The following is a 12,819-nucleotide window of genomic DNA, read 5'->3' as shown; positions in this document are numbered from 1 at the left end:
CAGATTACGGATGTTTGTCTTTATAGGTGATTACATCACCATGTGTAGCTTTATCTAGACATCTTGGGGTGAGTTACTACCCCAGAACGCCCAAGAGATCTGTCCATCCTTCTTTCAGAGTAGACTATGATGACGTTCCCTCAGTTTGCTTCTGTCTTTCCACTGAACATCGCGCAAGCACAAGAGATGGCAATGAAAGTGATGGCTTTTCAAGAGAACTGTTTGGTTGTTTGGTTGTTTTGATTTTTTGTTTTTTAAGAGGTGAGAAAGAGAAGAACTTGTAAGAGGTAGGGAATGGTAAATAAGATAACATTGGAAAAATTGATGACTGTACTGAAAATCAAAGATGTAACTTGGTTGGGGAAACCCATTTTTCTTAGAGTAATATGGACAAACTTGGCTTACCTTTTACTTCTACATACTTCTCTACACTTGCTCCCAAAAGCCACTGAAAGAAAGACACTAAATTATAAATTGATGAGGCTTGACTTTAAAGTTCTGCCCAGGTCTAGCTGGTAAGAACACACTTGTGTTTTTTGAGTTTCAGGAATTGCTTATGCAAGAACCCTTCCCATCATGCCAGAGCTTAAATAGAAAGACCTGTCCCAGCTCCATCCGAACAGTTATATAATAGTTTTGGATGACATTTGCCTTAAAACACAGTTGAGGTGTTAGTGGTTAATTATTGTAATTTTCATGAGGGGTAAGGAGCTTTTATGGCAGCCAGCTTCATAAAAAGCCCGAAGTGCATAAAATTCACATCATCGGCTGTGTGCACTGGGAAGCTCAGTTCAAGGGAAGTATCTTGCTGTCCACGCTGTTATGGGAAAAGTACACGACATCTCCCAACATCCTCTTCCGCAATTCTAGCTTTTTATTTGACCACCATCCAGTAAATATCTGACATGAAGAGACTGCAAAGCAGCAGATAACATGGCCTAATACATTCTACTCACTTTCATTTCCTAACCAATCTTCCTTCCTTCCTTCCTTCCTTCCTTCCTCCCTCCCTCCCTCCCTCCCTCCCTCCCTCCCTCTCTCCCTCCCTCCCTCTCTTCCTTCCTTCTGCCTGCATGCCTTCTTCCCTCCCTTTCTTTCCTTCTTTCTTTTTGATACAGGTTCTCACTGAGTAGTCTAGATCGGACTCAAACTCGTGCCTGAGTCTCTTGAGTGTTGCAATTATAGGCATGCCCAGCTAATTCCTTAATCCTCTTTTGCCATCACATCTTTATTGTAGAGATCTGAACCTGAACTGTATTTACAGTCACGATTTCTACTCAGGGTCTTGACTTTGAGTCCATGGTTGGCCTGGTGACACCTCCAACAGCACTACTTCACATTGAGATTGTTGATCACAAAGATCTGGATTATGTCAACATCTATAAAAATTACAAATAGTTATTTGCAATCTGTCTGTTGCTATTGTTCCATGTAAGAATATTTCCTCCATTTGTCTTACTTTGGTTTCTGGCTTTATTTTGGTAGCAGTATCTGCTGTAGGTACAGTATAGAGTTAGTGTTGAGGAAAAAAAAAAACAGGCTGACTTCTTCTTCCTAATAAGTTCTATGTCTTGGTATTATGAAAAAGTAGTGTTCATATTTCAAACTAAATAGTTTGTACGTGGCTTATACTTCTGAATTATTGCTTACCAATTCTAGTCAAAAGCAATGATGCTCTCTGAAGAACTGCCATATCTTTACATTTTTACCCTGTACCCTCTACCTCAACCCTAAAGAGTTCACTTGCCTATAGCTCCATAGATTTAGTCAAAGTCCTAGCACATGGGTAACAAGTGTACAGCTTTGGCTCCAGTCTGCTGGGTTTCATGTGTGGTGCCTGTTCTCCCTGTCTGCCAGAGGAAATTCCATCTCTGGCCTGCCTTCATGTGGTGCTGATAAAGTCCTTCCTGTACATTAGAATTCCTGTTTCCCTTTAAGCTACGGCGTGGATATTGGGAATGATCAGGAAAGGGGAGGGGAAACAGGAGATGAATATGTTTGTAAGGTAGCATGAGCGGGTCCCTCCTGGTTAGCCTCGCTGTCTGTCCATCGAAGTTCCTCTAGAAGTCACAGCTCAGCCGCTTAAAGCGAAAGTCTCAGCTCACTTGCTAAGTGGCACGCAGCTCGTGTTAGTTTCATTTTAGAAATTGCCATTTGTGCAAATTATCACAGGCTTTGGTGGCTTATGAGATACTGATGCCGTGACTAATATTGCTTCTGTGGGCTGTACGATCTACCTGTTGATAACATTTAGAGAGTTCAGACCGACCATTTTAGGATAATACAATCAAAGGTGTAAGGTCCTACCAAACTTTGTGGATCCCATACTCTTTTGAAGGGAGTATTGGATTCTGTAGAGGCTCGTGTTCTGACGAATTTTGTTTCTGAGAACACCAGAAGAAATGCATAGAAAAGCTGAGAAAGACATTTTAAGGCAGTTTTTCCCTCAGTTCAGAAGTTAACTTTACTGTGGTGTAACTTTGTGTATTGTAGGATGTGTCTTTGAAGAGATATGCCAGTCATGCATATATTGATGTAACAGAAAAAGAAGGCACAGATTAGCATGCCCGTGGCCACTTCTGAAAATACTAATATGTACATTTTTTCCCTCCCTCTGTGCCTGTATGTCTTCATGGCTCCTCATTTCTGGCTCAAATGGTAACTGTGGGAAAATTCCTTGGCATCCTGACATCAGAACCCTTCATCCTGGCGAGACCACGATGACGCAACCTCAACGCACTCCGCAGGCACCCCAGGACCCTCCAGTGGGGGCCATGCTTCCCAGAGTGGAGACAACAGCAGTGAGCAAGGTAAGCGGTTAAGAATTTTCCTTGTACAAAAGTAGACATGATGATAATAACTTCAGCATTTATTTCATGGTATCAGTCTGTGTAGACAGAAGAGGGGCTAAGGAAGGTGTAGGGAGTATTACTAAACTTTTGATAGGAAGACAGGTTTCCTCTTGTTATTTAAAGAGTTAAAATGAGCTATTTAATCTTTAAGCCCACGTTACAATAATAATTGATTAGTTCTGCCAATCCTCTTACAAATGTGGTTATCTACACTACTTCGGTGTATATCGAAAAGACAGGCCTAACTACCTAACCAGAAGTTTGAGTTATATTGCAAACAAGATATTTGCTTCAAATATTTACTATGAGTTCTTTATAATTAAAGCAACCATGAATCAAAAGAATGTAAAAATATAAAAATCTGAGATTTATACAGATTTTTATTTTGAGAAGATGCATTTCAAAATTCTTCAGATGTTGTTTGTCCCTGCTTCTAGACAGCTAAAATAGTGACTTTTATCCCAATTCAAAAAAACCAAAACAAAACAAAAAAATAGAATTTCAGAAGGCAAGGAGAATAGCTGCAGGTGTTCAGGAAGTCTTCTGCAATTTGTAATGACTTTTGCCATTTACAACAGAGAGCAATTACATGTTGGCCCTTCTATGGATAAAATGATCATTTAAAAGAAGATGCATGATTGAGTGTGGTCCAGGAATGTGTATAGATTTTACTTTTTAATATTTTACATTAGATGGTGTCTGTTCTCTTAGGTCCATTTTATCTCTATTATGATTCTGTTTATGGCCACAATATTTAAGCATTAGACAGGCTTCCAAGTCAGATACTGTTTAACAGCTTGAGCTGTAGTTATGTAGACCATCTAAAAGAGAGTTGTTGATGTCCTGTGAGTATCTATCAGCCTCCATGTTTCTGACCAGGGATTTTGGACTCCTGAATTTCTAAGCGAGTCTAGAAAACTGGCCTTTCTAGGGTAGCTTTTACTTGTAAGTGAAGTCTATTTAGAATCTGTCTTTTAAACAAGTTGCAACTCGTGGATGATGTACTATCAAATACCAAGCTACAGAAAAACTTGTGAGCTATGTGTATGTTGGTTTGGGTACATCCGTTGGACTGTTTGTAAAATGAGCTCCATTCTAAAGGACATTTTGAAGGAATCTTGTACATAGAGTCCATCGTGGAGCTGCAGTCCAGGGGTTTAACTGAGGTTCCAATTGACCCTGGGTCAAATGTAGAAAGCTTTCAATCATTCAGTCCTCCCCAATTTCCCCAAGTTAGGGTAACACAAAGGGCGAAATATCTATTATAAAAACAAAACACCCTCAACATTGCAGGGATGGGTACCGGGAGAAGGAGAAGCAGGAGCAGACTGAATGGCCTAGTGGGGCTATCTTCCAGAAACTTCTCCGGTGTGAGGCTCCCTCTGACCTTTCACTTGGCTCAGGAGCCCCGAGCTTCATTTTTCACATTCTTGCAATTACGTTAACGCTTCAAGCATTTCTGACTCCAAGTCAGCTAGCAACACCAGGCATAACTCAACACTGTGAGTTTTTCTCTTCTCTGTAGATTCATTAACAGGTCACGAAGGTCCCAACTGAAATTTAAAACTGACTGGTTCTGTTGGGTTAGTTGAGTTATGGCGAAAGGGATAACAGGAAGGGTCAGAGAGGAGAGGAGGCAGAAGAGGAACCGATGTAGGCTTAGGCAGCAGGAAACAGCCACCAGAGCAAACAAAGCATGGAGTTTTATCATTTTATTTAGTCAGTTCTGTTTTATTAAGGGTTTTTAGTCAAGAAAGAGAAAGACATGTAAGAGTGATCCTCTGGGGAGGGAAAAAACCCCCACTGATCCCTCCATGCTGTGGGTAGCTGCACCCACTTATCCCTTGCTGAAGGATTTGATCCCCCAAGCTTTTTGTTCCTTTAATCATATCTCTGTGGGATTAAAGAATGGACACGGTGGTTTATGTGTGTGAAGACTGGGAAGTCTGTCTCTCCAACAGCCTCCTCAACTGTGTTAAAGTTTGAGAGAAAGCGCGGAAAAGTTATCGCTTTGATAAGATGGCGAAAGTTGGTGCAAGGAGAATTTTTCTATCTGACTCACTGGGTCAGTAGTTAAAATGCATGTATGAGGGTGTTGTGTTGTGTTGTGTTGTTTTTGACAGTAGACCCTAAAATTTAGAAGCCCGACTTACTTACTTATGTTTTGCTCCTATAATCTTTTAAACATGTTAAAGTTACTTTTATACTTTGTTCCACCAAAATGCTCAGAGTAGCTTTCAGTGGGGAAAGATTAATTATCTGCTTCGGGGCAAAGTCAACAGAGATATTGACTGAAATCACATATGCTTATCACAGGTTAGATCTTAGAGCTGATGTAGAATGGAAAACCTGGGAGGGAAATTTATGTTCTTCATATTAAATATATCATAATGTTTCGTTGAAACCTAAGTTTGCAGTGCACAGGAGACTTTAGTTACTTCTTCAGAATTTATTAGCACAACAGGCATATGGAAAACTGTAAAATGATTCCATTTCAAAACAAATTATGATAAACAGAAGAAATAGGGATGAATTGTACTAAATACAATGTTTTCATACACATTTTAAATTAAACTTTAATAGCCATATGCTATAAAACAATACATGCATTTATGTTGCTTTAAAATTTTTGTGAATATTTTTACAATGATGATTCTCACAAATCTTTACTTTGGAACCTAAAAACATCTCGTTTTATGACCTGATACTGAAAGAGCTCCAGTTACATGGGTGAAAGGTCACCTTTTCTCTTAGGAGTTTGTATGATAAACTGAATGGAGAAAAGAAAGCACAATTCTTTAATATTGTAAAAAAAAAAAAAAAAGATGAACTTGGAGAAATGTAGAGTCTGGCTTTATCTTTCCAACCATACACCAGTCAACTGTATAAATCTGAGCCCAACTTTTCATTCACTAGGTTTTCTGTTTTCGAAAAGCAGCCAAAGGGAGGGCGTTTGTCTTGTTAGTCACATTCCATGGGGAAGGAAATCTGGTTTTTCAAGGATAGAATTAGGGTGCAGACTCAGAGCTTTGGGGCAGTCACTGCTCGTCTTTGTGCCTGACTTCCCGGCAGTAAAATGGGGCCTGATAATAAGGCTTGGGGTCCCTAGTTCTGTACCTGCTGTTGAGTCAAAAGATGCTTTGTGTTCCATTGTGTACTTGCCAGAGTGAAGGCTAAGAAGCAGCTTCCTTGCTCCTGGAGCACTCTGAGAGCCTCAGATAAAAGGCACAGGATATGTACAAAGTATTATTATTATTGATGGGTTTGTGTAACTCCCATTAACGCTGATGGGAGCTACACATGTGAATTGGCAAGAGAATAGGCCCCTCAGTGTTTAGAGCACATGAAATTTACATTTTTTCCAGTGCTGTAATTGAGATGTTGACAAATTGGAGAATATTGATGAGCCTTTGTTTTAAGTATTTCGTGCCAAGTTTGTTTTATTCTTTCTGGTTTGAACAATGGTCTGGGTTCAGCAGCAGTGAATAAAAAGGGTAGAGTAAAGATAACTTTGTATTTCAATATTTTGATGTGCCAATATGAAATAAATTGTCTTAGGCAAATGGAATATGCTGTTTTAATCATTAGCTATGCATGAAAGAAAAATTGATGTTGACATCTTTGCTGTAAAATCGTTGTAATGGGGCCTTCCTTACAATTCATTTTTGTAAAATTCATTTTGTACGTTTTGCAGCAATTGAACAATCCCTGCACTGTGAATAGGCAGGATTCCCAGAAATACCGAGACAGTTGGCCCAGTAACTGCTGAGCTCACAGTGCACATCACACACACGTTAACCATCCTGTTGCCAGACCCAGATTAACCCAAATACATGAACATGTTAGCATCTATATCTCTAATCACTCACGACCCAGGGCTGTATAAGCCAGCAGGGCTCCCCTCGACTCTGCCACCAGGCCCCTCCATTGATGTCACCATCTATCATCCAGGCAACGAGGCTAGAATCCCACAGCTAGATGTTTATTTAGTTATTATACAGTTATTTAGCAACCGTAGTGTTGAAATCTGCAAACGTCCCTTTAGTAATGAATGGAAGCCCTTATAGTTAAGCACATGTGTAAGATAGCATGACACTTTTGAGTTTATATTATATTGCAGCTATGAAATAATATTTTTGCTGCTTTAAATATTCCAGTTATATATTTAAAGGAAGAGGCAGGGAACCCACATACTGAGGGTCCTGAATATTCTCTGCTGGGATTTCTCATTCAGTCTAGGAAAACTCTGTCAATGGAATGTTTTCATAGTGGCGGCAATCTCTTTAAAATAACCCTAAATACAATATGACAGACACCATCTGGCATCATCTTTTGCTAGATGCTTTTAACTTTTATTTTTCCTAGAGTTGAGTTCACCCCAAACTGGTCACTAACTTATGATAAGTACACTAGCATCTCTCTTCCTTCTGATTGTTATCAACATTTTTTTCTCTTTAACTACAATTGATAGTTGAACATGGCCAGAGAAGAATCTGTTATATATAAAATATTCATATGACACTTCCTTTCCCCCCCCAATTAGATAAATATAAAAGCCACCTTTCAATCATTAGCAAACACTTAGGTTTGCTTTGTTGATATCTTAGGACATTTTAGGTAGTCGCCATCAGAAATAAAATTAACGTCTTCTAACAAATACTTGTAATGGTTGCCCATAAATGCAATGCTTAAAAGCTTTCTATAGTTGCTGTTAATTTTGACTAACTTCATTCTCATCTATATATATATATATAAACTTACCTGAAGAATCCAGAGTTAGGATTTCCAGATTTTTTTTTAACTTAGTCATGGAAAGGGATGTCTCCTGATGCCAGTTAGAGTTTAATTTAGAGTAGTAATTAAACTTGAATACTGCCTCATAAACAAAAGATAAACAATAAACCAGCCACGTTCCCTGCTGTTTCATAGCTTTCTTTCCCAGATGTTTTAGCCTGATAATTTTTACACAGTGAACTACCTAACATGGAGTTTTGTGGACAGAGGTCAAAATAAGTTTTCTCGTCCCTCCTTTTTCTCCGTTCTCTTCCTTTTTATCCAGTAATCTTTTTCTCTCTCTTCTACAAGTTCATTGGGGGGGGGGAGTGGGCAATTTCTTTTCCTTTATATGTATTTAAAGTCTGATAAGATAATAATACTTCATGCAGATGTGTTTTATAGATAACTATGGTACTTTTTTCTTAGATATCATGTATTGATTTTCTTTCTAAACTCATCTGGTCTCCAATTTCTTTCACACGTAGAAAGGGAACACATTTTTCTTTGAGTCAGAGTTGATGATAAGTCAAAGGACAGGCAGACTTGACGATGGAGAGTCTTTTTTTTTCTTTTTTCTTTTTATCCCTCTTCCCTTCCTGTCTATGTATCGTCTCCCTCTACCAGGGCTACTGTGTGGTTGTGTTCTTCTCTGGGTTCTGAGGGTGTCTCCGTCCAGTTCTGGATTCTTCCACTGTCAGCCATGATCCTTCTGATTGTCAGGTACAAGTGGGCTGTTCAGTGTGGAAGCCATGTTATTTTCACTGGGTGGGGTAATTACTGAAAGCTGAGAATAGCGGCACTAAAGACAGGGGGATACTTTCATGATCCCATTAGCATAAGAGTGGGTAAATTATTCATGCCAAGTGAGGATTCTATGGGGAAAAGTATAGTTAATGCACAGAGTTTTTAAATGTATCCCTTTCTGCTCTGAGACTAAATTCTCGTTGGAATCAGTTCTCAGACATTTACGGGAAGGCTCTGGTGGCGTGTTAGATGCAGCTCATGTCTCTGTGTTTGCAGCGTTCTCAATAGAGACCATCTGGCAAAGATCCAAAAGGTGATTAAACAAAATGATCAGCTCTTGTTGCTGTGTTACATGTCCAATACTCGGGATTAAAAAACATGACCCACGACAGTCAAGCTAACGTTGTGCCGCTCACCCTTCCCCCTCCCCTTCCCGTATAAGAATTCAGATGGCCCACAAATGTGTGTGCCATCTTTGTGTCCTTATGGCCCATAATCATGAACAGGTTGTGCAAATGGTTCTTTCTGTAGCACTGTCTGTTCCAGCAGCATAGAAGCATTTCATATTAATTGGGTCAGTCTAATATTCATATTGACGTGGGGAAAAATTACTAAAATTTATTCTTATAGCAGACAATGAATATGTGTGCTTTCTGCCATGAGGGAAGTGAAGTCTGGCAACTGGCTTGTGCAACTGATTAATTTTTCTTAAAACTGGAGAAAATCAAAGCATGGAAGACTGTCAGTCTGTGGAAAGAGCGTACAACCCTTTATAACTAAACAAAATGAATGGGGTGGGGGCTCTCAGGGAGCGCGTGGAAGGGAGCTCTGGTGTTAACACCGTAATCAGAGATGAATTTACAGTGCCATTCTGAAGAGCCCTCCCTCCCCATAAACAAGCTGATAATCACAGGGAAGCTGACTCCCAATTAGCTTTCCCTTCCCTCACCCGGATCAGCACGTTTATGTGTCTTCCTGAAGCTTGGCTATGTCTCTACTGACTTGCTGCCGCTCGTGTCAAATTCGAAAGTTTGGAAATGAAATGTTTGATGATGAGGAACTGCTGCTAATAAGCAAGGTAAATTCAAGCACTCATTTCACGATGGAGTTAAGGTAAAAATGCCAAGATTTGTGACTAAGGGACAGATGTATCTTATCTGTGGGGTTTGCACCAAATGCCGAGCAGAAATATAAATTGAACAAACCAGACATTGTGAGGAGTGATTGAAGAAATATTGAGATGAAATCTTGGAATGAAACATATATGTATATTTATAACAATGCTGTGAATTGCTTACATGGCTCATTTGCATGAGCCTGAACAGTGATTTTATTAAGGGCAGTGGAAAGTCTGTCAGCTAAGGCATTCAGAACACACCACTATTCCTCATTAGGCGCTTCGGAGACTGAGGCTGACCATTTACTATTGTGGAAGCCCATGACTGATCGCACAGGATGCGTTTCAGTGCAAATGTCAAGAGAAGATAGAGAAGAAAGCAGAGAGGGAAAACACTCTCCACAACCACTTGAAAACATCATCATTCCCTGTCAGCCGCCCTTTCGTGGGGAAAGCGAAGCTGGAGGTGAGGAAGGCGGAGGGGCAGAGGACTAAGGAGGGCAAGTGAGATCCCCCTAGAGTCTGTGCAGTGTGGCAGATGAAAGGGACTTGAATAGCCTTGGGGGTCTTAAGGCTATTATAGGGCAACTCATGCTCTCTTATCATGCTGATTTTTCAATTGATTTTTGGCTGAACAGTACTTGTTGAAGCCCTCCAGAGCATCAAACACAGCCTTATGGCGCTATACATTGTAATACATGTGTACTATTTTTTCCCCCTTCATTGTCTTTGCTTTGGAAGAATAGTCTGTGAAAAGACCATGTTACCGGGCTCCCAATGGAGGAGCTAGAGAAAGTAGCCAAGGAGCTAAAGGGATCTGCAACCCTATAGGTGGAACAACATTATGAGCTAGCCAGTACCCCGGAGCTCTTGACTCTAGCTGCATATATATCAAAAGATGGCCTAGTCGGCCATCACTGGAAAGAGAGGCCCATTGGACTTGCAAACTTTATATGCCCCAGTACAGGGGAATTCCAGGGCCAAAAAGGGGGAGTGGGTGGGCAGGGGAGTGGGGGTGGGTGGATATGGGGGACTTTTGGTATAGCATTGGAAATGTAAATGAGTTAAATACCTAATAAAAAATGGAAAAAAAAAAAAAAAAAAAAAACCATGTTACCCATGCTCTTCCCATCCCCCTTTCCTATCTCTACCCATAGGGAATCTGTAAGATTGTCTCTAGGTTTGTTTGTTTGTTTGTTTGTTTGTTTGTAGACGGGGTTCATGGGAGAACTTTGTATTTATCTTCCCTTGTTCACATCTGTCTTTAATTCAACCTCAGAAAACATTTTTTTCTTTTTTATGTCACAGCAGATAAGGTTTTAAGCCACTTTAACTTACTAAACTATATCCTTGTGTTCTCTGGTATAATCCACACCTTTCTGGTGATAAGCAGAAAGGAAACTGAAAGTTAGCTCCTTGCTAAAAGTGGAGTGAAGCCTCCTAGTATCCCTGATGAGCGAGGATAAGTGCCCAGGATTCCCTGGAAAGCAGAGATCTCAAACAAGGAGGTCATGGAAGTAGACCTAGCAGGAATGTGTTCTTGCCTGTCTTCTATCCAGAGAACTCTTCATCTGACTCACTAGTATCACCCCCTCCACGAAGCTCTCCCAGTTTGCCCAGGCGTGCGCCTAGGTTCTCTCATGCTTCCACAGCATGTTGGTCTCTATTTGAAAATCTCATAGCGCTGTAAGGATGGTGTATGATTCCTGGCCTCTCTCCCAGCTTTTCTCATGGAGGGCTACCCCCTACTACCGATTAAGCTATCCTATCTAGCAGTCATGGGTTGGCTTTTGACTCTATAAACAGGACCCATAGACAAACCTCTCTTTTCTTCTCAAGGTAAACAAATTAAGAAAAACTTTGTGCCGATGGATTCTGTGATGTCTACCTAGATGCAAGAATTATTTGGAATGTATCTATGCATCTGTTGCAATCTAATTACATCCCATAAGGAGTAAAAAAAAATACCAAATTTTAAACTAACATTTCGTGTATTCATTACTGCCCTAAAGGAGCCAAAAGAGACATCAGCTTAAACATAGAATCCTTTGGAAGATAGGTAGATCTTTTAAAAGTTTGTCTCATCAGTACTTTAGTGTTGTCTTTAACTATGCATGTGTGGTCAGAATTTGAAGGTAGAATTTCTTATTATTATACTTTCGGAGAGGGAGGGCAGGATCTGATGAGGGAGGTCACGTAGTATGTGACAAGTACTTCCCTATGATGACCTTGTCTAGGTTGGGTTAACTTTGGGAGACATCACATGCAAACGTGTAAGGACACTGGAAGGAATTCTTCTTCATGCATTACTGATTTCATATATGTGCACTTTAGTTTTTTCATAAGTAGCTTTTAGGAGGTATACTTATTTTTGTGGTAGGTCCTTTCTATCTGCCCAGGCTGCAGTCAGGGATCTTGCTCTGTGGTAAGATCTGTACTCTAAGATCACAGTTGCAGCGAGAAGGGTAACGCCTGAGAGGCAGACTTGGATTCAAGTCTCAGTTCTCGTCAGCATCTGCTAGTTTCAGTTTCTCCTTCAGGAAAGTGGAGGACGCACGACCTTCCTTCCAGAGTGAAGGTGTGTTAAACGTGATTTCATGCGTGCGGCACAGAACATTGCCCCAAACCAGCAGAGCTCGGTTCTTGCGATCTTCCTCTCCTCTGTCCTGTGCTGACACTAGGTATCTACAGACCTTGGATGTGTTGCATCATCTTGGAGGATTTGCCTTCTCCCTCTAGCACAGCCTGGAGTCAACAATCTTACAGTTTCAAGCTCTGGGCAGCTGGTGCTTCCGTCCATATTTACCTATCAATCAGTTTGCTTTATACTTCTTAGCCTTCTAACATGAGACTGGCTAGAAGTTCTTCATCCTTTCAGGGGTCCTGTGTCCTTGATTTATGGTACGTAACAAGGTAATATTACTCTCTGTTCTTTGTCTCTGTTTTAGTTCAGGAGAGCTTTTCCCTTTTTAGTTTATCAAGATAAGAACTAGGCATCTGAATGTATTTTATTTCGAAGCATAAAATGACACAAATTGTATGTAAGACAGCTTAGGTCCTGGTCTTAACATCAGGAGCATCTTGTAAACACAAGCAACTTCCTCCTTGTTCATCATCCCACTGGGACTTTTTCCGTTGTGATTTCATAGTTCACAGGTAGAATAATATACCAGAAACGTGACAGAAGGTCAGCCTCTATCTACCCAGACCTGCAAACTATTCTAAATCCTCTAATTAATGATCATAAAGTTTCATAGTTAAAAGTATTTTGTGAGTCTTAATGTAAAGACCATTAGTTCCCATGGATCTACACATGATGACCTTTAGTGG

At 40.3% G+C, this 12,819-nt stretch overlaps 1 protein-coding gene across 28 annotated transcripts in view; it reads left to right on the top strand.

Moving 5' to 3' along the window:
• Positions 1-12,819, top strand: part of Meis2 (Meis homeobox 2) — a 206,274-nt gene that overhangs the window by 15,644 nt on the left and 177,811 nt on the right. For 19 of the 28 annotated variants that reach the window (NM_001346047.1, NM_001346056.1, NM_001346053.1 and 16 more), the window contains one exon: positions 2,696-2,810. In NM_001346047.1, the coding sequence (NP_001332976.1) occupies positions 2,696-2,810 (115 nt within the window). Of the gene's footprint in view, positions 1-2,695; positions 2,811-9,766; positions 9,956-12,819 lie in introns of all 28 variants that reach the window. The other 9 variants (NM_001346045.1, NM_001346036.1, NM_001346044.1 and 6 more) reach the window with 1 other exon arrangement.

The sequence above is a fragment of the Mus musculus genome, chromosome 2 (assembly GCF_000001635.26).
Source record: "Mus musculus strain C57BL/6J chromosome 2, GRCm38.p6 C57BL/6J".
In the NCBI taxonomy this organism is placed as follows: Eukaryota; Metazoa; Chordata; class Mammalia; order Rodentia; family Muridae; genus Mus; species Mus musculus.
The sequence above is the reverse complement of the archived record's forward strand: the minus strand, read 5'-3'. Positions and strand labels throughout refer to the sequence as shown.